The sequence below is a fragment of the Tiliqua scincoides genome, chromosome 5, assembly GCF_035046505.1.
Source record: "Tiliqua scincoides isolate rTilSci1 chromosome 5, rTilSci1.hap2, whole genome shotgun sequence".
Lineage (NCBI taxonomy): Eukaryota > Metazoa > Chordata > Lepidosauria > Squamata > Scincidae > Tiliqua > Tiliqua scincoides.
In genome coordinates, this window is record NC_089825.1 from 79444070 (window position 1) to 79468727 (window position 24658).

General features: G+C 42.8%; 1 protein-coding gene across 2 annotated transcripts in view; it reads left to right on the forward strand.

The window, feature by feature from the left end:
- The first annotated feature begins 664 nt into the window (after positions 1 to 664).
- NSF (N-ethylmaleimide sensitive factor, vesicle fusing ATPase) overlaps positions 665 to 24658 on the forward strand; it is an 88571-nt gene continuing 64577 nt past the window's right edge. For both annotated transcript variants that reach the window (XM_066628313.1, XM_066628314.1), the window contains exons 1-4: positions 665 to 727; positions 16410 to 16495; positions 17358 to 17457; positions 20246 to 20285. In XM_066628313.1, the coding sequence (XP_066484410.1) occupies positions 716 to 727; positions 16410 to 16495; positions 17358 to 17457; positions 20246 to 20285 (238 nt within the window). In that variant the 5' untranslated portion in view covers positions 665 to 715. The remainder of the gene's footprint in view (positions 728 to 16409; positions 16496 to 17357; positions 17458 to 20245; positions 20286 to 24658) is intronic.

Sequence of the window (24658 nt, forward strand, 5' to 3'; positions counted from 1 at the left end):
ATACATACTGACAGCCCAAACCTATGCATGCCTACTCAGAATTAAGTCCCATTATAGTCAATGGAGCTTACTCCTAGGAAAGTGTGGATAGGATTGCAGTCTGAGAGCCCAAACCTATGCATGCCTACTTAGAAGTAAATCCCATTATGGTCAATGGGGCTTACTCCCAGGTAAGGCTGGTATCACAGGATACCAGCCTTACTCAGCAGTAAGTCCCACGAATCCTTCCCCCACCCCTTGCGGGTCTAGATCAGGCTCAGAGCCTGAAGTGTGACGTCATTCAGACTTGAGAGGTTCGAATGAATTAACGTGGAGGGGTGGAAAGCGCGGAGGCGGAGCCTGAGTCTTCAAGACAGAACTATAGAGTTAGAAAATGGGAAGAGCTGAGGGAGTATGAATCACGTCCGGTTTCCATTTGACAGCTGCCCTATGGAGGGCAAGGAACCTTAATACTGAGAAAGGAGCCCCCGACATGGCTGCCCTGAATCCACTCAAAGTGGGCGAACGAGAACCGGAAGTTTATATTAATATGACCGCACCCTCATCGAGTGGGCAGAAGCAGCCAGCAAAGGCAGGTGATTGGAGGAGAGAGGAACGGCGGGCGTGGCCACAACAGGCCCCGCCCAGCGCTCTGCGTGCCTCGCTCCCGGCCGCTGTTGCTTTCTGCGCCTCCCTCTCTTTCTGTCAGTCGCTCGTGCAGCAGCTGCAGAACAAGATGGCGGTCCGGGTGAGTGAGGCAGTCGATGTAGCGAGAGTCGGGAGGGAGGCGGGGGCTGTGACGTGTCAGCGCAGGGCTCTGGCCACGTTAGCGGGATCACCGCCCCTCCTGAGGCGAGGCGCAGAGACCCGCGTTCGAGTTCGTGCTCCTCAGTCTCGAAAGTCAGTTACAGTGGTGGGGGGCTCAGGCTGGCCGCGGGGCTCCACCCTGGCAGGGCCGCCGTTCCCCGGGGAGCGGGGCTCCCCAGGAGGTTGGGAGTAGCCAGAGAGAGGGTGCTCGTCTGCCGCCTCTCGCCCTCGCAGGGGTGCGGTGCCACTTCCCGCTCCATGCCAGGCAGCCCCCTTCCTTGGTCGTCCCCCCCCCCGGCAGGTGTATCCCCCCATATCACACTCCTTTGCAGGATGACACCAGTTTGGGGGCGGACTCTGTGTTATCCCCGCTTGCCAGTACACCCTGCGCGGGGGGTCGGCAGGACCCTCGCATGCTGTGCGGTGGGTCGGCCAGACCCTCGCACTCTGAAATGTAGTTCGACTGGACCCTCACATGCCAAAATGTGGGTTGACTGGACCCTTGCACCTTGAAACGTTGGTTGACTGAACCCTTGCAACCCAAAATGTGGGTCGCCTGGACCTCCTGCCCTGAAATGTGGTCGTCCAGACTGAGAATCTAACTGGTAGCATCATAGGACCATTATTTGTCTATGTACTCCAAAGCTCAGGATGATTGATAAGAGTAACAAACCAAAAGCCAGATCCCTGCCCTGAGGAGTTTGCAAACTAATAAAAAGTGCTGTGTGCCTGTTCTTCCCTCTTCACTTCATTCTTTAACAATGCATAATTCTACAGTAGGGGGAGCTTTCAGTCTTTTCTTTCAGCACCATCCTAGTACTGGTCCTTCCTCATTGTTGTAAAATGACCTCCGTAATTCAAATATAAATGATAGGTATTTAAATATAAGCTATAATGAAAGCTGTTTTAACCCTCTTTGTCACAGATATACTTGACCTTCTTTACTTGTTGGAAAAGAGTGTGAAGGGTAGACAAATCTTGTGCATCTAAGTGCTTTATCCTGGGGAACTGAAAAGTATTCCAGTGTTGTTCTGCACTATTAACGATTAATTTCATTGTGCTCCTATTTTTCCTTAAGCCGTTTCTGCCCAATGTTGCATATATGCAACAGGGACCAAATGTGTACACCTGTGGGTCGGGCAAAAATGGGTTAATGTGCTTTTCATCCTTATTTCATTTCTTTTCTGTTTATCCCAACAGAGAATGATTTTCACAGTCCCTTTTCCAAAAATAGTATTGTTCTACCTGATGACATTACAGAATCCTTCCTTTCACCCATTTTCTCTCCCTTTGCCAAGTGCTTCCTATAATTTCTTTCTGACCAATACTTCAGACCAATAATGGTTTTTAGTGCTAATTGATTAATCACCTTTTTATGACCTTCATTTTTTGGTGCATTTAGCATGAAAGATATTATGGGTATCCTCCTTTCAGGAAAGTGAATCTCACTGCAGCAGAATGTATTTATAGCAAGGGTACATGGGAAAAGGTTATCAACTCATTTCCATGATCTAGATATAGATGGCTTTCCTCGAAGACTATTTGACAAAAATGTGCCCTTCCATCTGTTCTTAAATATGGTGTTGCAGAACCTGGGATTAGCCTGATTAATGCTGAAATGGTTCGTTGTGTGAGAAATACTTAGGGTGACCTGTTGTTAATAGGCTCTTGTTACTGTGTTGCTTCCTCCATCTGGAACAGTATCTAGTGGGGAAAGGGTGGGAGGATCAAGCTGTTTATGCGGTAAGCATCTTCACTGCAATGTATACTTGGTTGGCAAGCAAAGGATTGTCTGCAGGTTGTTTCTGGCTTGATTCTGTGGTGATGCTGCTGATCACAGTGATGTCAAATTGACATTGTTTTAACTGTAGTGGCTGAGTGTATTCCTAGCAGTTTATATCTGTGCTTGTTGTCTTCTAGGATGAGGGATGAGTGTAGTGGTGGAGTAATTAGGAAAAGAAGAATGAATATACCAATCCAAGGTTCACTTGCCCTTTTCAGTAGATGCTTTTTAACACCAGAGAGGCTAGTAGGCTTTTGCCACAAGAGGTATCCATTTGGTACTGAAAGGAAGGATATTCATTCAAATCATTGGTCCTAGAGGGCTAATATATGTTTACTCTCTGTAGATTGTAGCATTTTTGGGAATCCTTAAGTGGGATGATTGGGGAACAGACATGTATGTAACAGAAGGCAATCCCAAAATTATTGTTTACTTGTTTGTGGCCTGAGGAAGATGTGCTTGAGTTTTTGGAAGCCGGATATAGCTTGCTGTACAATGAGGCTGTCCAGAATTGCACCCCAGTATGTCTGGTTATTCCACTGTCTTGTGATGATGTTGGAATATTGGGTGGGGCTAGTTAAAGAAAAAAAAATCTATTTAGAATGTCAGAGTATGCCCAGAAGATTTCTCCCTCATTGAGTGCTCCTTAAATGCCATTAAGAAATTGGTAACTAGGAAGTCTCAAAAGTGATCATTCTAGTTCAGTGGTTCCCAAACTGGTGGGTCGTGACTTGTCCCTGCCCCTTTAAGGGGCAGGAAGGGAGGAAGGCAGCAATGCAATCCCCAAGAAGGGAATTTTTTCAACTTACCAGAGGGTGTGCTGGCCTCCGGGGTTGCAGAGGGCCCTGCAGACACCTCTGAAAACCACTTCCAGTTTTTGATTGAAATCCGGAAGTGGTTTTTGATTGCTTTTCTAAAAAACTGTTTTGGAAGCTTGGAGAGCTCTGTGGAGGTGTCTGCAGGGCTCCCTGTATCGTACAGAGGCTGGTATTCCCTCAGGTAAGTTAAAAAACCTCTCTCTCCCCCCCCCCTCCCCGCAGCAGCTGGAAATTGTATTGCTGACATAGCCCCTACCCTGTACACCTGTATGGTACTCCCTACTCCTTTGTAGGGAAGCACTAGTCTACTTGATTACATTTTCTAGTTGATAACTGTAGAAACATACAGTATGAAAGAGTTCTAAGTAAACCAGAAACAAATGCTGTATTGCGTTTCTGATTGAAAGAAACTGGTGTGATAGAGCCTCATCAGGAAGTGAGCCACATGACTGACCTGGCCAAAGGATGATATGGGGTTTGCCTTTGTTGTATAGATTGTTGTATTAAACATAGTATGTTAGGGCTGGAAAGGATTTTCAAACATCACATATTCCTCATAAGCTGGCCGGGCTTTGCATAATTATTCCTAGCAGAGATGTTAAACTAAAAAGATCTCTTAAAAGCATCTGGCTGAGGCTTGATTGATTTCATAATGTGCTTGGCTTTGCTTTTGTAGGTAGAGATTAAGGCAGTGTTTCCCAAATTGGGGAAATTATGAGCTTTGGCTACCCAGGGAGCTGTGGAATCCTTGCAAAAAATCCACTGTGTTATACATTGTATAGGAGTGGTTCTCAAACCAGTGGGTCATGACCATCAGTTTGTGTAAAGATTTCCCCATCCCTTAAAGTGGCGGAGAAAGGGGGGATGCAATGATGGTCACTAGGAGGGGTGAGGGGGGTGCTTTTACTTACTGTGGGCTTGGGTAAGCAGCAGGAGGTGTGGGGAGCCCCGAGCAGCCCTTTGCAGGGCTCCTAAATGCTTGGAATGTTGGGAAACAGCATGTACAAACCGTTTCTGGTTTTGCATCACAACCAGGAGGTGGTTTGTGCATGCTGCTTCTCAACATTCCAAGCTTGGGGGAGCTCTGCGGAGGGCTCCCTGCACCCCCTGCTGCTTGCCCAAGCCCACAGTAAGTAAAAGCACCCTCCTTAGCAATGCAGTCCAAGGGGTCTTTTGTTGCCCTTGCCTGCCCCCTGCAATGACTTACTTAGGGAGTAAATTTCCCTAAAATTTTGAGAACCACTGGGTGTAGGATTGTAGTCCTAATCAGGAGCCACATCCAACAGGCCAGTAGAACAAGGGAGCTGCCAGTCAAAAAAGTCTGGGAACCATTGGATTCAGGAATGATTCAGATGTAACTTTAAGTGTTGGGTTGTCCACTTTTTAAGGCAGCTTCTCATGTGAACTTTTCTCTGTGTGAATTGTAAAAACCTATAGATAGAAGTGGACAGAGAAGTAATCTTCAGTTTTTGTTGAAATGTGAACAGGGGTGGGATGTGGCTATCAAGAGCAGATGGACTGCAAGAACTCCTTGCAAGCATAACTAAGAGATGGCATCTGAAAATCTAAAAGCTCATGTTGCACTCAACTTGATATGCAAGTAGCTAGTGAGGAAGTAACGGCTCTCCCCTGAGGGTTTTTGCCTTGCTAGTTCTTACCATGATATTGCTGCTATTTTCGTCTTTCTACAGGTTGAGTAGCTATCCTAGGTACTTGTCTGGTCCTAGCAATGAGAACAGAGCTCCCTGTGAAGCCTCCATTATTCAGTCTTGTATAAAACTGAATTTGGGTGATGGGATTATGTGAGGAGAGAGATTGTCACTTAAGCCATTGCTGTAGTGTGCACATTTCTGTCCCTGTGACAGTAAACCCTCACATAATTGGCTAGACTGAGGCTTTTACTTGCCCTGAATGCAAGACTGCATGTACAGTGATCCTTGAGAGACACACTAGATGTGCAATCAAGAAATGCATTGTGAATACGTGAAGTCATCTCTATTTTGCAGAAGTTTTAGCAAACCTGGATTGGGACCTCAGTGCAGTGGGAGGGCTTTAAACCTTCCTCCCCCCAACCTATCATTTATTTTTAGTTCAAATTATCATTCCCCAGGGTGCCATTTGCCTCAGTAAAACAAACAAAAAACCCAAACATTTATTTAGTTTTTCACATTTTTATACCGCCCTTCCTCCAAGGAGCTCAGGGTGGTATACACAGCTCCCCTCCTTTTTTCCTCACAACAACCCTGTGAGGTAGGTGAGGCTGAGAGAAAGTGACTGGCCCAAAGTCACCCAGGAAGCTTTGTGACTGAGGGGGGATTCGAACCTGGATCTTCCAGGTCTAAGTTCACCTCCCAAACCGGTACTCCACTCTGGCTCTTATACATGTGCATATCATGCAAATATCATTTTTTTGTAATTGAGAGCCCAGTGAATTCTTAGTTTAGGAGACCTCTGGTACTCAAATTAGATATGAAGTTGCTGCAGTTAACTCATTAGGATGAAATAACCATTAAAAAACACCCCAGTCCTTATGAAAATTCCATAGAAATAAGAAAAGCAGGGCTTACATTTGCAGATATGACAACTCAGTGATTGTGTGCCTTTTCAAGACCTGGCATAATGAAGCTTTTAAGAGTTTGCTTTTTTGCCTTTTCAAAATATGTAACTTAAATTTGGCAACCTAGATCAGTGACTTTGTGTTGTTGTTGTGGATTTTATGTCAGTTGGCAAATAACCGTGATTGAAGGTGCTGCATAAATATAAATAGCTTTCCTCTTCTTGTTTATGGACACTAAGGTGAGAAGCTGGTGGTATTTTTTGTATGGAAGACTTGTTATAAATGTTGGAAACAGATTTTGGGGGGGGGGGGGGGTTCCACAATGTCTAGCTTGAATGCGTATGCACTCAGTTAAAAACTAGAGCACTGCAGCTAAAAACTGACTGGTTGGTTCAAATTAATATGTGAAATGCAGCATCTCCACCCTCACCCCCTGCTTCTTGGCCTTCACTGCCTCCTTAAAATTGCTAGGTCACAATGCTGCAGTGGTAAGAAGAAGCTATTGCTGGTAGAATTCCCTTTCTATGCAGTTCTTAAAGGCATAGCAGGCTTGTCACTGCCTAGACTTTGCAACTCTGTGCTCAGTTAGTTCTCTAAACTTTGTTTATCCCCTTCCTTTCTTCCTATCAGTAGTATACAGCTCCTCCTCTTCTTATCCCATATATTAATGGGATATAGCCCATTACATTAATTTTTGACTTGGTCTAGCTTTGTCCTTGTCGCCTCTATCTCCCCCCCCATTCCATAATTCCACCTCTTGTTCAGGTATTTACTTTTCAGCAGCTAGCCACTTTACTTCATGCATCTAGCCACTTTACTTAGCACTCCTATCTCTTCTCTCCCACTACCAGAACAGTCCCTCAAGACCTTGTGAATGTTTTTTTTCATAGACACCTGTCTCCTTTGCTGTTTTCTTCAGGTTTTGCCTGTATTGCATTTATCCTTGCCTTAGTTTCCTTGATCTCAGTTGTCTCTTATTTTGAGCCTTTGCTCTCCCCCTTGGCTTTTCTACTTTCTGTGACCTCTTCACAATCTTCAAACGGACCATCAAAGCTACTCTTGTCCCTACAATCTGAATACAATCTTAAGCACAATGTACAATCAAAATTACAACACTCCTTTATAGAAGCTGACATTCTTGATAATTTTGTTAACCAGAGGTAACTGGATAACTGGTAACTGGTCCAGAGGCTTTGAGGGGACAAAATGCTGACCACGGGCTGGATAGAGGCTCGCTGCAGGCTGCATCTCTCTGGGGTTTGGAGACCCCTGCATTAGATTATCGAATAACTAACAGTCTGAGCTGTTTAGTTTCCCTAGTTTGTTAGCAAACAAAACATTGTTCATGGCCAAGAAGCCAAGTAGATGGAAATGCTACTGCTGGGTTACGTTTTACTTGTAAGGGTGGGAAAAAATTGGGCTTTATTGGTCAGAGCCTCCAGGCCACAGAACTCTCTTCCTCTTGAGGACTACTTGGCCCCTCCTGATTAATCTTTCATCTTGTTAAAACTTTGTATTGACAGGCATTTGGTTTGTTTGGCTATTCTTGTTGATTTATGTTTTTAGTCGTCTTCTGTTGATGTGTATTTATTCATTTGAGGGATTTTTATCTCGCTTACATTGTTTGAGACCCAATCAGAGCAAGATTAAGAGAAGGTCTTAGACTTGTGTGTTTCCTCTTCTGCTTTCTCAACTGGGAACAGAAGGTCCTGTTACTATCTTTGTTTTAGTTCAGATCAGAGTTGCTGCAGATTTTTGTAATTCTTTCCCATCACAAGATGTTTTCTGGCTGCAATATATTGTATTTTGTTGTATTTATTTGCAGTAGATTTTGAACCCCATTGGCATATTTTGCAACCTCTTTGTGTGGAAAAAGCCATGATGTAATGAGTGGGGAATGCCTTGCTTTTAGGACAGATAATTTGCTTTTCCCCCCAGAATCAGCTCTAATGTTGCACCCTGTTTACCATAGGATAGGCAAATCAAGGTACTGTGGAGCAAACATTCTTTTAATATCTCTGGGTGATACTGTTTGGTTGCTCCAAAAGAATAGATTCCCAGTAATAAAAATCATTGGTACTCTTCTTTCTTGATGATAGCCCTCCCAGGTAGTTCTTCCAAACACAGAATGGGGTCCAAAGAGCTACTTCAGGCTTATTTGAAATAGCTTGCACATGCTCAGTGGGATTTTTGCCCCCAGTTGATCAAAACCTCAATGCCATATTGCAATCTTCTATTTAAAATTCTCTTTTCTTCATATGTGCTTTGTCAACTGGTGGGCTACTGTTAGAATAACACAAGGCTGAAGTCTCCTCGGGTTTGCAGAACAAGCTGCACAATTTTTCAGATCTTTGCCATGCGTATGAGCAAAGACTGTGTTTCAGTTGTGGACAAACTCTTTCAAGGGAACATAACCAGCTAAGTGCAACAGAATCTCAAGCAACTCCTCATCATTCACACAGAAGGAAAACAGTCCAGATGAATGCCTCCAGATTAGATGGTCTTCCTTTTCCTTTCAACCTCTTCACACTGAGGGCCCAATTCTGTCCAACTTTCTATCGCAAATGTAGCTGTGCTAACTGCACAACTGCGGCTGCACCCTGCAGAGCTTGTACTGCATCCTGTGGTGGAGGGGTGGTGATCACAGAGGCTGCCTCAAGGTAAAGGAACATTTGGTCCTTTACTTTGGGGAAGCATTGTGACTGCATTGGTGCTGAAAAGTTGAATAGGGTTGGGCTGGAAGTTGGTTAACCTCCAGCTTGGCTATTCCACTCCAGATGGCAGTTGGGCTCACATGATAAAATGCTCCTCCCTACAAAGCCTCTCCTCCATGCAGAAAACTAAAGTTTCTGAAAGAGAGTTCTAGCCCGGTCTTCTCCTTGACATGCTAATGTTCTGTGTGCAGGGAGGGTTTAAAAAAATTGAGAAGTACTTGATCATGTGAGTCCCAGCATGCAGTTTGGAGTGGCACAGTCCAAAGACAGTTAGTGAGAACTTTGCATAAGATAGAAAGGTGTCTATAGAGTAGAAAACTGTGGGGAGGGAATTCTTGTTGTATGGAGAAACTTTCCATCACAAGAGTCTTCACCTGTAGTCTGAAGTAGTCAGCCTGTATCTGGAGTGTACCATCTTGGTGAAAACTAGACCTTGATCTTTTCACCACTCATAGGTGTATAAAACGTCTTACAGAAAGATCCTGTCAGCCATTTCCATAGGAATAAGCACTGAAAAGAAATGGCAGCTAAATGGTAACCCTGTCACAACAATTCCCAGTCCCTTTTTGCCTACTGTTTCTTTGTCCCGTCTGGTCTACCCACTGTGTGCATCCAGTGTTTACTGGAGGGAAAGGATGAAGCCTAGACTTGTTGGCTGGAAAAAAGAAATAATGAGAAAGTCAGCTGTGGCTGGTTTCTACATAAATTTATCTAGTACTCTGAGTTCAGTTTTTTTGTTTGCTGTAGAATCTAGACCACCTGATTTGCTATAAAAAGTGCCTGGGGTGGGTGGTGGTTGCATTGTTTTTTTGGGGGGGAAAGCAGAATATCTAGTAAGCAGGGTAAACTTTCTTAACAGATTAGTGTAAGTATGCAAGATTTCAACCTGCGTAGACTCTTAATAGATGATCAGGCAGTCCAGGCCATGTGGCACACCCCATCCCTTTTCTACCACTTTCCTGTTCTGGTATTTACCTGAGGTTCTTCAAATGATCGGTGAAATGAATAATTTCTTTAGAATATGTATTTCCTCATTTTCTAGATTAGAACATTGTCTCTGAACTTGTCGATGTGCTCATCTGATGCAGTTATATGGTCCTTGGTTAATTTTGCTGCTTTCTCTCCTCCTGCCCCCTGTTGTCTTTCCTTCTGTCAGTGTTTAGAGTGGAAACTCAGGGTGGAGGAAGACACCTGTCTTTTTTTGGATAGGCTGCTATCACCCTGTCCTTTCTTTCCTAATGAGTTCTTTTTTGAATTAGGGACAGGGCCTGTTTATCGTTAATTATTTAAATAAGAACATAAGAAGAGCCCTGTTGGATCAGGCCAAAGGCCCATCTAATCCAGCTTCCTGTATCTCACAGTAGCCCACCAAATAACAGTGCTTAGCAGTTTAAAGTGCTTTATTAACCATTAATAATGTAACTCTGTGAATAACCCGGAGTACTTTTCTCTCTCCATCTTTATTCCTCATTCTTCCTTGCTCCGCAGGGCATGTGGTGCTAGTAAAAAGGATTTCTCTATCCTGTGCCACCAAACCATAGGATAATGGTCTCTTGTTTCCTAGGGAGATAGGAGCTCCTTTCCTCCTGAAGATTGGTTGGAAGCGGCATGCACTGGGCTTCCCCAGGCACATGTGGTCAGTCTGGGCTAGGAGTCCAGATCTGGTGGGAATTATATTTCTGCATCCCAAGTCTAGGGTTGCAGGGCTCTGAAATTATGTTCTGTGCTGGATTTGAAGAGGCCCACGTCTGCAGCAGTCTTGTTCTCTGTCCAGCGTTAGCATACCTATACTGCAGTGTCCCAAGTGATGGAAGGGAGGCAGCAGTCCTCTCAAACCTGGCAGTCAATAAGATTTCCTGTAGCATTAGTGATGCTTATTTGACTTCACATTTTGGATTTTTACAGCCTTATTTGCTCATCTGTTATGATCGGGAAATGCTGTAGAGACAAGAGATCCTCTTATTACTTAAAGCTTAAAATCTGAGCCAGTATCCACCTTTGCACAGTGTGAAATACCAGTGTGTGTGTATGGGGGGGGGGGAGGAATAAGCTGTTCTTGTATCTGCAGATTGGGCCCGGGGCCCCCCAGCACCCTGAATCTTCAGAGATTCCAGATCAGTGTGTGCAGCTTCCAATCTGAGCTTGAAATCAGAATTGAGATTACTTTGTTTTAAATGTTAATGGCTGCTTATTGTGAGTAATCACCATTGTATAAGGATGAGCTATCAATCCAAAGAAAAGATAAATAGAAATGAAGCTATTTTAGACTTGCAGTTCTATGTGATTTCATATCTTTCTAAAGAGACATAAGAATAAAATGAAGGGCTGAACATGATCTTCTGTATAGCTCCTCTATCTGCCTTTGTAGAAACTGGCTACTGCTTGCCAGTACTTTTTTTACCTAAGTGATACCATTTGTGCTTCTGTTTATCAAGCTAGATGCTTTCTGTGACATAGGAAAAAGCTTAACTCTCTAATCCCTGCAGAGTAGATTGCAAAATAGCACCTAAATCTCCAGGAGATTTTGTGTCTCACCAAGCCTACTGTGGTTGGGTACAGGAAAGCAGAGTGCCAGATATTTAATAGAACTTCATATTTAAATTACAGGATGCCTAGCTTCTTTGTTTCCTTTCTCCTTGAGGTTGGTATTTGCCATGTGTCTGGCACAATCTGGCTTCAGAGTCTGCTGTGTCAACAATCCTGTTCCCCTCTATTCTCCTCTCCACACCTTTCAGGGTAACCTACTGAAACAAGTCCATTTTCATTGCAGTTGAAGGTAGCATTGAGGAATTTTCTTTACATAATTTCTGACTGAGAAAAGAATGGATGGGAAGCAATAGCAATGCCAGACAGAATCTGAATAAGTCACCCTATCAAACAACGGCAGAGCTGCACCTTCCTCCATCCCTTGTGCTGTTGCTTCCTCTGCTTCGAGCACACAGTGATTTTTTTTATATGCTTAGCATAATTTAAGGCCCCATCTGCAGATCTTGTGATATTTTAGAAGCTCATGGATGTTCCCCATGTGGAAATTGCTGGAATCATTGAGCACTTTATATAACATGTACCTCACCAGACATGGTAGCTTATGGCACAGCTGTGAATGGTGTCAACTGGTTTCCAGCTTGATAGTCAGCACATCCACTAGAATCCACACAGTATCAGTTTGTTCTTTCTTTCTGAACAAATATTCTGGTTAAAGGCTGTGAAACTAGGGAATACCTAGGGAAATGCAATATTACCTTGCCTGGCCTTCCCATGTACTTAAGTCATTGTATGCATTCTGTGTAACCTGGGAACTAGCATACTTCTGCATGAGACTGGCAAATTCCTAATTTGTGGTCTGGTAAATGACAGGAACTCAGCTGCTCTGTGTATTTTAACATGTAGATATATATGTAGGATGAACCATGTAAAAGGGGCGTAGTAAGATTAGAAGCTCTCAGTAATGTGGGAGAGAAGCCTAAGCCACAGGTTTCCCACAAATTGTTCTAGTTCGTGGAAGAGGTGATAGGTTTGTGGCATGGGAAAAATAAAGAGCATGGAAGGAAGTAGCTGTTCTAGACTGATGTGGTTTTTAAAGGTGTAATCATATACAGTAAATGTGGCCCGCAGTATAAACATGGCAGATGAGGACCATGCTTCTTTTGGGGATAAGGTGGTATAGACCAGTATTTCTCAAGGTTTGTCCTCTGCTGTACCACTTTACATAGTCCACCTATTCGTAGTACCACTGGAAGTACCACTGGAAGTGATAATGACATCATCACCAGTTATTTCTGGGTTGGGAGGCCAGATATGACAAACATCAGTAAGACTTTCAGGGTGGATGGAAGAAAGTTTCAGGCAGGGCTTTTTCAAGTGCAGAAAAGCATGCTGTGGAGCTTGGCTTGCTGAGCCTCTTACCACTGCTTGTTGTGCTGCATTCCTGGTCTTGTTGCTGGGCAGCAGATGTCCAGGGGTCCTGTGAGTACCACCAGGCACCACCTCAAGTAGCACTGGTGGTACCTGTACCACTGGTTGAGAAACACTGGTATAGATAGATAAAAGTGGATGTACAATGTCTTGTAGCCTCAGTGGCTGTGGTAAGATTTCTAGTATGGGAGTGCCAAAGATGTGAGAAGTTGTCTAGTGATGTCAGTCACTTAAGAGGCTGGGCAACCGCCAGGCTGTTATGTTCCATGGCTTGGTAAGGAAGCCATTCTGCTTCCTCACTGAATGCTTGGAAATTAGGGAGGGAATGAGAGGAGTATAAGCCACTTAGAACTCTATTGTTTGGAACTCCTTCAAAAACCAAGATGGACTGAACCTAAAGAGCCATTTGCTTTGATTGCTTATGCTTGTTTGCAGCTGCACTTCTGTGGGCATTCAAATTTTGTTTTTGAATAAAACTGGAGGCAACCTGTGTCCTATTTTCATCATGCTTTGGGCTTATCTGTTTTGCACCCTGTCAAGCTGCAGCTGACTCATAGATCACTTCTGCTGTGCATGCTTGCTGCTGCCTTGCGGCTGATCAGTGCCAAGCTAATCATGTCCTCTCTGTGTCGTAGAAATGAATGCCATGATTGTGCATGGGTGGTATATGTAAAGATGAGAGGCTCTCCTGACTTTTAATTCAGAGCCATTTTTAGATTTTAAGGGCTTGGGGGCAGAAGCCGGCTTCTTTTTGCTTGAGAAACTCATAATTTACTACATACACTGATTATATAAATAATAAGCATGGGGCCTGCAGTTCATAGTTTTGTATGCATGTTGTGTCAGGTGTCTCAAGATCACCAAGTCTATCCCAGCCTCTTGACACTTTGGAGATCTCTTATGAAGCTGCACAAAGCATGAGGTGCATTCTTTACTAGTTTTTATCAGGCCAGAACAAACGTAGGAGGGAGGGGGCATTAGCTCAGTGGGCCCTCACTTTACAATGGTAATCTGTTCCTTAGACACTATTGTATTGTGAATTGTAGGCCCTAAAATTCATTTTTTTTGTAATTGGTTCCAAGACCTCAGATGTTGAAATTTCTGCCACTGAACTAAGCTATTTCCCTCTCTGCAAAGTTATTGTAAAGGTGCCAACTGTGCTCTTTAAGGGGCATGGTTATCAGTTTACACCAGCATTCCCCAAACTTTTCAGCCAGACGGCCGCATCAAATATCTGGCACGTGTTGAGGGCTGGGAAAAACAATTTAAATATAAAATTTTAAAACATTACAGATGGAACTTAGATGAATGAATAAATGAATGGGCTCAAATTTCCAGGTTTTCTCGAAGCACCAATACATACTACAGAAATAAAGCACCCAATGGACTCCCATTCCCCTACCCCACAAGCAGCTTACTTAAATGTACAGTAGTAAATATCTCAGAACCAGCATATCACAGGATATATAGTTTCTAGGATTTTTCCTAGCACCAACACACACCACAAAATAAAGCACACAGTCAAATGGACCCCCATTCCCCCCACCTCCCAAGCACTTTACTTAAACATATAGGAGTAAATACCTCAGAACCAGCACATTACAAGAAACACCCAGAGTGTGGGCTAGGGAAGCCTTCTAAGGCCGGGTTGTCAAACATAAGGCCCGGGGGCCAGATGCAGCCTGTGGAAGCTTTTTGTCTGGCCCTTAGGCTCTCAGCTGCTGAGCAGTGCTGAGGAGTTACTGCTGAAAGGGCAGACCACATGAAATTGGGCTCTGCCATATCTTGAAATATGATCAAGATTTGCATATTTTCTCTTCTGTCATTTGTAGCTTTTGAGTTCCTAAGTGAGAAAAAGTGCTTATTTTTGGTTATGACCTGTTTAATGACATCGCCTCCTGCCTAATGACATAACTTCCAGTCTTAGCAGGCATGATGAATGCTGTTTGACCCTCTGTATGAATTGTGTTGGACACTCCTCTTCTAAGGCCTTCAGAGGGCACAAAAAGTTACTTCTGGTTTTTTGGGAAGTAACCTGAAGCCTCCCCGGCCTTTTTGCGCAGCCTTCCCAGCCCTCAGAACACCTACCAGTTGTGTTTGATTGAGTGGGCCAGAGGCTCTTAGGGGACCATAGGCTGGATAAAGTCTAGTTGTGGCTTGCACCTGGCCCCTGGGCTGGGGTTTGGATACCCCTAGCTTACACAATGCTGTAATTGTAAAACACAAATTACAAGGCTATATCCTTCCCACAATACACAGTCATGATGTTAGAAATACTGCTACCTACTGAGATACGACCTAGAACCAATTCTAAAGTGAATAACTTACTGTATAATAAACTTTTTTTCCTATGGAGAGTCCATTGTGAAGTGAATCCCTTGTACAGGGGACCTTCATTTTACCTGATTTGCATGGACAAGGTCCCAGATTCAGTCCCTAGCGTCTCCAAGTAAATCTTAATGTCCAAACTGATGTCAGAAACCCTGGAAAGCTGCTGCCGGTGTCAGAAATATTGACCGGCTGATACTTTAATATGTGACAGGTTGAGGTTGTTCATTTTTGAGAACGATGCCATCAGTATATTGACGACACTCAGCTCTTTTTCTCCTCATCAGAAGGCAAATAGGTCTCTCATTGTCTGAAGTTGGTAGTGGTTGGGATGGAAGTGGTTGTGCTGAAGCTCTCTCCAGACTAGGCAGAGTTGCTTATGGTGGTTGACTTATTGACTAGAGCAGGGGTCTCCAAACCCCGGCCCGGGGGCCAGATGCAGCCCGCAGCAAGCCTGTTTCTGGCCCACAGCCAACCTCTTGTTCCCTGAAAGCCTCTGGCCCGCTCAACTGAACATGACCAGAACTGTGCTCTGATTGTGTCAGACAAATTGATAGCTGAGAAGGAAAAATTATTAACCCTATGGAAAGTGAGCCACATGTGTGTGATGATCCGCAAGTCGGCAAACATGCCTCAATTCCTGCTGAAGGCCAGGCGAAGGGCAGACCACCAGAATGTTCTGATGAATGTGGAGACTTATGAATGCTCCAGAAGGTGCCCCCCTCAGCATCTTAGTAAAAAGGATAAAAACAAAGCTTGTAAGGTAAAACTGGTTTTTTTAAAGTCTTATAAAGCTTGTTGGGTTCTGATAGATGGATAGAGTGTAATTTTGAAAAGTGGGTCTTGGTGTTCAAAAGCTCAGGAACCATTGGAACAGAGCAATAGTGAATGTGATTGCCTTGCAGGGATCGGGGGAGCAATTCACACTCGCCCTGAAGGAAGAGGTTACTAGTGTGGGAATGCTCTTGAATCAGGGCCTCCTCCCAAATTCCCAAGTGGTGGCATGTTTATCACCTATGGCAGGTATGCTGCGTCACATAGATATTATTAACAGTATTTATATACCGCTTTCAACAAAAAGTTCACAAAGTGGTTTACAGAGAAAAGTCAAATAGATCACATAATGTTTTGCGTGCCCTGGTCACTTCTCTATTTGACTACTATAATGTACTCTACATGTGGCTGCCCTTGAAGACAACTTTGAAGATTTAGTTGGTTCAGAGTGCAGCTGTTTGGCTGTTGACAAAGGTTAACTGTTTCATCCTTGTTGGTCTCCATCATCCCTTCTTATGAGTGCCCTCAGAACCAGGTTGTAGCAACCCCAGCTTGCAAATATTGTGAGGAATCTCTATTCTCAAAAACACCTGAATGCTAAACAATTGCAAGCAGTTAATTTGCCTTGCTTATTCTCTTGACTTAATCAAGCGTGAGTTTTAGAAAGCAAAGCCATCTTGCATGTGTGTCCTTTGATTCTTCACTGCTGACCTTTTCCTCCATTTCCTTCACAGACTATGCAAGCTGCGCGATGTCCCACGGATGAGCTGTCCTTAAGCAACTGTGCCGTGGTTAATGAAAAGGACTTTCAGTCTGGCCTGTATGTATTGGTTATTTCTTTGACTTTCTCAAATGAGGGCTTGAAGGAGTTGTTTTTTCCTGGTTGAGACTGGTTGAGACTGGTTGAGACTGAACAAGTGGAGTTATTTCACATGCCCGATCTCGTCTGATCTCGGAAGCTAAGCAGGGTCAGGCCTGGTTAGTACTTGGATAGACCGCCTGGGAATACTGGGTACTGTAGGCTTATACCATAGTCTTTGGAGACTGAAGGTTGCCAACCATTTGTGTCAACTGCTACCTACTAACGCAGTTGGCTGTACTTTAAGTGCTGATGTCAAAAAAATTAAATGTCAACAGGCAGTAGTTTAAGTTTGTTTTTCAATTGCTTTTTTACAAGCATTGAAAGGATTGTATGGATTAAAGATACCATTGCAAGACTCATCTAATAATGGAAGCTACTGCTGTTGAGCACAGTTAAATTAAGTAAAAATGCAACCTGGACCACATAAAAGTGAAACACATGTAATTTAAGAGGCAGAGACTGTATTAAAATGTTTTCTGATGCAAATATGTTTTGCTTTTTCCTGGAAGTGGGAAAACCAAGTGTTTGTGGACTTCTCTAGGGAAGAAAATTAAAGACCTGTGGCCCTGTGACTCAAAGGGTCTTGTTCTAAGTTCAGTAGATAGTACCTGTTATAGTGGGAATTTGAAGCAAAGCGTCCCTGACATTTTCTCAAATTGTGCTATATCAGTAAAAAAAATAATGGAGAACATGTTTTTGTATTAAGTGTAGTTTTTCTTGCTTTATCTGTATTCTCACTGAAAGGAAGCAGTTTAGAGTAGCTCAGATTTTGGGAATGCAGTAATCCATGTTCTTTTTGTGTTCCTCTTCCCCCTTTCAGGCATGTAGTTGTGAAGACCTCACCTAACCACAAATACATTTTTACACTAAGGAGCCATACTTCAGTTGTTCCAGGCACCATTGCCTTCAGTTTACCACAGGTATGGGTTTGACAATCCCTTTCTTGTTGTGCCAAAAGAGAATGGGATACAGACATATGAAACTGCCTTCTAGTGTTTCAGACTGCTATTATATCTTGGTCAAAGTTGTTTACACCACTGCTTTTCAGTCAGTGGTAATTTACTTTATGGTGGGTGGTACTTGACCTCACCTCACTGCACAGTTATTATGCAGCACTGTTCCACCTGTCTCAGAACTGGTCTCTCCATTGACTAGCTGCTGCTCTCCATGGTTTGAGCTGAGGATCTTTTTCAGCCCAACTTTGAGATACCAGAGACTGAACCTGGGACCTTCTGCATGTGGTGTTATTGAGCTGCATCCTCTCCCCAAATTTTTAGAATCAAAAGTAGGTTTTGAGTCTAAAAGTACAAAGTCTGTATATTAAGGTAATGAGGAGATGACTAGAGGCATCTAACAATCCTCTTGAAGACAGTATGTTGGACTAGAAATGCCTTTTGTATGGCAAGGAAGTTTTGTATATAAGATATGCTCAGGTGTGAGTACTTGGAAGTGGAGGGTGATGAAGTGTCTCCAGTCTTTTATCTTAGGAACGAAGAATGTTTTAATAGAATAGTAGAGTTGGAAGGTGCCTTAGAGGTCATCTAGTCCAATTCCTGCTTGGTTCAGACAACTGCTACAGCGTCCCTCTCAGGTGGCCATCCAGCCTCTGCTTGAAAACCTCCAGTGAGTAAGAGCCCACTACTGCACCAGGCAGACTGCTCCAATGCTGGAAAGCTTTTATAATTAGGAAATTCTTCCTTGTGTCTAGCCTAAATGGATTTTCCTGTCATTCCAACCCATTGATTGAAATGGGTTCCTACAGGAGCTACAGAGAATAAGTTGTCCTCTTCCTACCTTCCTCTTCTCTACCTTCATGAGAGCCAGGGTGGTGTAGTGGTTTGGGAGGTGGACTTAGACCTGGAAGATGAAACTTCCTGTGTGACTTTGGGCTAGTCACTTCCTCAGCCTCACCTACCTCACAGGGTTGTTGTGAGGACAAAAGGGAGGGGAGCAACTGTGAGCTCTTTGGAGGAAGGCCAGTATAAAAATGTGAAAAATAAATATGATGGATTTTATTAGCCATAGTACAGGCAGAGATGGTGCAATTGCACTTATGATGCTGTTGGTTTACCATTTGGATTCTTAGCTCACTTAGCATGTGGAGCTAAGGGTTATAGGTGTCCTGGGAAAGCAATGTGGTATATATTCTTTTTTTATTATGATCTCAGCTGTTAAAGGGAAGAAAAATAATCTTTTCTTGGTGAGCTAGTACTTGCAAATCCCAGTGCCAATAGCTGTCAAAAGTAGCACAAAGTGCTGGATATTTAGCAACAGCACTTTGCAAAGTGTGATTAATCTTTGTGGCTTTCCTGAGCCCCCTGCAGTGCCAGCAAACACTTTGAACCTGTGAAAGAAGCAAAGCACAGCTTGGGGAGTGAATTGCTGAATGGGTGTTTTTTCTTCCCATGAGCAAAAACAGCCTGCAAGGGCTGTGATGAGGTAAATTGCAAAGCAGGGTTTTCCCTCCTCCAGTTTCTTGTTTTAGAAGATGTAGTGTTTCCTTGGAAGACCTTGCCCTGGATCTTTGTTTCAGCTTTTGACTCCTTGGGAGACCTTGTGGAAAAACCTCTGCTCTTTTATTTCTAGAAAGGGAATAATTATAGTTTCTCAGAATATTGAGATCATGTTACTAGCCCTGAGCCACAGATGGGTAGGACTAGAAATGTAGTATTTACATTATTTTCTGAATAATATTATGCTTCTAACATAACTAAATGATCTATAAAAGCTTAAAAAAAATGAAGTTATGCCCATAAGCTTACAGTATAATATCAAACCAATGAATAAAAAGGAAAAAAAAACCCAAGGAAGACTAATTGAAACAAATGCATTTAGCGATGCCTTGTAAAAATTGGGAGGGATTGAACAGACTGAATTTCAGGAGCCAGACCGTTCAAGCCATACCAGGGAAAACATATGCAAGTAAGAGAGAAAGCAAAAAAGCAATAGAGGTATGTCATTCAATGGGGAGAAACATAAGTAACAAAAGAAAAGCGTTTATTTAAAAAGTTAATAGAAGAATCTTCAGGTGAATAAGTGTACCAAGAGCATCAAAGGTGTACAATAAATCTAGAGACATGAATACATGAGCTCAGTTGAACTAGTGTGACTGTGGCATTGCACCAGGCCTGCACTCTAGACCAGCACTTTTTCAACCAGTGTGCTGTGGCATATTGGTGTGCCATTAATGCTCTGCAGGTGTGCCACAGGAGTTTGGGGGAGGGTAATTTATTAGTAGGGCCATTGGGGAATGTGCGGCCACCACTAGCAGTGCAAGTGTGCCTTGACAATTTTAGCACCTTGTCTGTGTGTGAGATGAAAAAGGTTGAAAATCACTGCTCTAGACTGATTTGCCTGTACTGCACTGCTTAGCAGACTAAAGGAAAATAATTATGTGGAACAGGAACTGCTTATAATTCCTAGTGCTTATATACAGTGTCTTGTAATCTGTACAACAACCCTGTAGATGCAGGCAGAGGAGGGAGTATGCTGGGAGACAGCAAAGGTTTGAACTGGAGACTCCACTGTACTCCACTAGCTCTCATATAGTATAGCATGTATAAAAATGATATGAGCTTGTACTTTGAATATGACTTGTATCATGTTTACCCAAAATGTTTGGTTGGTCGATAATCTTTTTCTGCCTTCCTTAAGATGAATCCTGGTACATGGTGGTATTTTCTCAAGCAACACTTTTTTTTCTTTCAGAGAAAATGGGCTGGACTATCTATTGGGCAAGACATAGATGGTAAGTGTTAACTGTGAGTTTTGTGTATTTTCGAATGGTCTGGAGAGAGAAACTTTCCTTCACAAAACTGTTTATTCTAAATGATGAAGCCTCTTAATTTGAGATGACTTGTATGCCTCCCACTTTCCATCCCTTTATGATGTTGCCTAGAGCTAGTACCAGATGGCAAGCTGGGCACTTATGCTATTGGAAGTAAAAGGCCTCTCTGCATTGGACTTTGGGATGGCTTTGCACATTAAGTTTTGTTGCATTACTGATCATACAATGTTTCAGTGTCTTTAGTAAATACATGGGTTGAATCTGTGGGTTTAATAAGTGAGGAAAAGGACAGGTAATACAGCTGAAAGCAAGGAAGAAAGAAGCCAACAAATGAATTCATTGAAAAGTTAATGAGAAAAAGTTGAACTGAACTGGAAGAAAAAACTTCACTATGTCCCCCCCCCCCCCATGCATCATTGTATATATCTCAATCATGTGCCGACTCAGATGCCCTCTTTCTAACGAAGAACTGCAGTGATCCAGGTAGAAGAAAATTGAGGAACGAACTAAAAAAATTTCTACATCAACAGAGGAAATTGACATTGGCAATAGAAGAAAGTGAAGTAAAAGAGGGAGAAGAATAAAGCAAAACATCTGAATTCTGAGCAGATTACAATAAAGGAATAGATTAAATCAGCAACAGAAAGAAAAATAAGATTAGTTTTAGCCAAAGTAACCTTAGGGTAAAAAATAAGATCATCAACAGAATATTTAAAAATAATTTGTAAATGACTGAATTCATAAGTGGAGCGTGAATTTGCTTTATTCACCATTAATGTACTTCGTGTACTAGTGCTGGGAAGTCATGATGAATTGTGGCTTCCCAGTGCATGTCTGTACAGTGACGTAGACATGTGAGATCTTTGGTGGTGATCTCTATATGGGTTTCATGTTCATTCTGCAGAAAAGGGAACACGCATCCAGTGAAAATGAAAAAAAAGGGTAGAGGGTGATGAATGTAAAAGGATGTAGCTATGTGGTATGGTGTGGTGTGTGTTCATGTACATGTCCAGCTTATTTCAGAATGACTTATCTCCTTTGGGGTACTGTAATTAAAAGTTTTATGATTTTAAATGTACATCAATATTTGATTCAAATAATACAAAGAGAAAGTATAGTTCTACTCAGAACAATTGTCTAAGCAAAAGGCCACATAACCTATTAACCGTCTGTTGTACAAAGTTGTACCGAGCTGTTTAGAAAACTTGCATAGGTCCATGTAGCTTTGTCAGTTATTTGCAAATACAGGTGTGCACCACTTAATGACGGGGTTATGTTCTCCAATCCCTGTTGTTATAGGATTAGGTCATTAAGTGAACATTCAGTCCAATCTATTGCCTTTGTTGTGTAAACAGATGCTAGCTGACTGCAGAGGCTATTGGAGATTGATTGCCTCTTCTTTGTATTAAGAGCCTCTCTGTTGTGTAAACAGACACTCTGCTGCAGGCTATGGGAGATGCGATTGCCTTATTAAGAGCATCTTTATTGTGCTTTGACCACCATCTTATATGTGGTCCGTCATTAAGCAAACTGTTTTTAAGTGGTGTTATTAACTGTTATTAAGTTGTTAAGCCTGTATATAAGAACCATGGTGCAAAATCATGCAATATGGATATATGTAATGCTATTCCAACAGCAGCCAAAAACTGAATTATTGACATTTTCCATACAATGCAAAAAAAAATTAAAAACCAAAACAGATGATTTCAAATTACAAGAACTTTCACTAGCTGTAGTGGTGAACTTCATGGATCTCATGTTTCTGATAAATTGCTGTTCTAGGAGTATCCTAGTCATAGTCATCCTTATTGCAAAGGATGTTTGCAATAGATTATTCATCTGCAGTCCTTGGAGCTTGTCTGTCACTCTTCCTGACCCCTCCATGGTTATTTCCACAGAAAAGCACAATGCGTAATTCAAATAGTTGGCAATCCTTTGCTTTGATTGCCATAATTATCATCCAAAGTGTCAGGGAGAGATGAGGGAAAATTCTAAACCTGGCAGGATGCAACCCATACCCTCCTTTACCAGCCTAATCCACCTAGCCCTTGAGGATAATGTGGTCCACTTACAACACCATAAGCACCCAGGCTCTTCTGAAATACATTCCCTTGGTGCACTAAATCTTCAAACCAAAGATCTTTATTACAAGAAAATATTAGTACCTTGTTGCTTCATAAACATTAGTAACATGCATTTACAGTAGCATTCAAAACACAAAAAGTTTGCTGGTTTATGTACAGGATAGTAAGAGTACTGAGTTACAAACATTGCAGAACAGTCAACAGCATAATACTCCATTAGCTGCCTTCTAACATGCTGCAGCATAAGGACTACTAACCCAAGCTTCCTTCCCTTTGTCTGTAAACTCACACCCAGGTTTTATACCCCAGATTACAAATTAATCACCCACGAACAGCCTCAGGTCTTCTTCTGCCTAGCAACCAACTTAAAACCTCTCTTAAAGAGAGAGGCCGCTAGCCCAACCCATGACACTGATGAACAATGTCACTCTTATCTCACCCTTCCAAAATGTGTGGTGTTGTCAATTCAGTAATAATAATAATAATAATACAGGTATTTCTATACCGCCTTTCTTGGTCCTCAGATTTCTTCTTAGACTTTATTCAAGGCGGTTTACATAGGCAGGCAAATTAAATCCCAGTAGGGATTTTTACAATTTGAAAGAAGGTTTCTGTCTTTCAAGAAACCACAACATTCAGGTGTTTCTTGATCTAGTCGCACATTCTGGCCTCCATCCTCCCACGCTCAGCAGATGGAATAGCTCGGCTCAGCTTCTCAGCTGCTTCAAGGTCGCACAGTGCCGGTGGCCTCGAACTGGCGACCTTCGGATGTTATCTTCAGGCAAATGGAGGCTCAACCCTCTAGACCAGGGGTGCCCAAACCCCGGCCCTGAGGCCACTTGTGGCCCTAGAGGCCTCTCAATGCGGCCCTCAGGGAGCTCCTAGTCTCCAATGAGCCTCTGGCCCTCCGGAGATTTGTTGGAGCCCACACTGGCCCGATGCAACTGCTCTCAGTGGGAGGGCAACTGTTTGACCTCTCGTGTGAGCTGTGGGATGAGAGCTCCCTCCACTGCTTGTTGTTTCACATCTGTGATGCAGTAGGGGCAGCAAAGGAAAGGCCAGCCTTGCTTTGTGCAAGGCCTTTTATAGTCCTTGAGCTATTGCAAGACCTTCGTTCATTCATTCATATAAGTTCATTTTTAATATATTGATTTATGTAAACTTATGTAAATTTATTCAAATTTTAAATGTAAATTAATTCCTTTTTTTCCCCGGCCCCCGACACAATGTCCAACAGAAGATGTGGCCCTCCTGCAAAAAACTTTGGACACCCCTGCTCTAGACCAGACCTCCTGCCCAGAATACCAGACTGTATTCTGCAGTGCGCTGTCCAGGGTGCTGGATGCTCAAGTTATACCATATTTCATAAGAAGTTGCCTTTTGGTATCAGATCATTGACCTGTTTAGGCCAGTATTATCTATTCTGATGGTGTTTCTCTGTGGTCTCGGGTAGAACAGAGGCTTTTCTATCCCTGCTGCCTGAGATCCTTTTACCAGCGATGCCAGAGACTGAACTCAGAACTTCCTTCATGCAGTGCATGTGCTCTGCTACTGAACTACATGGTCACTCCCCTTGCCAGCTTTGACCAAAGTTAGATAAAACCTGGAGAGAGGTTTCAGCTAATGCAGTGTTTGTGCCTCACATTTTATAGGCTGCAGCTGATATAATTTTGGGAGTGTGGAAGAAGCCAGAAGTTGTGGGCTGCAAACTTGTATGTAGCTCTGCAAAGAGAGGCTGAAAAATAGCACTTAAGGTAGTCATTTCAAATTCCATATTTGTGATTTTGACAAAGCTGTGCAGTCATTAGCAACGCTGTAAAATAGTAATTGCATAAAATGCCTCTTTGATGGATCACTTAATTCTCAATCTCTTTCTAAATGAGAACATTGAAACCCCAATTGGCATTATGATGCATATAATAATTGGAATTGCAAAAGAGAGAAAATGGAATGTTGGCTCTGACTTGCAGCAGGTCTATTCCCAGTGAAGAGCAGGGAGGAAAGTGTGTAGGGAACTTCCCACATGAACGTGACAACTGTGTTCTTTTTCTACTTGAAGATGTTCCTTCTGGGGACTTGAATCAGGAAATGAATCCCCTGTTAGCAGTGTGGAAACTTTTCTTACAAATTGGATGCATATGAACTGCACATGAAGGACTAATTAGTGATGGAGGCAGCTTTATTCCTGCATGTAATTAAACCAGTGGGCTGCTTATAAAAGCAGAAACACATATAGAAAGGGTATGCAGG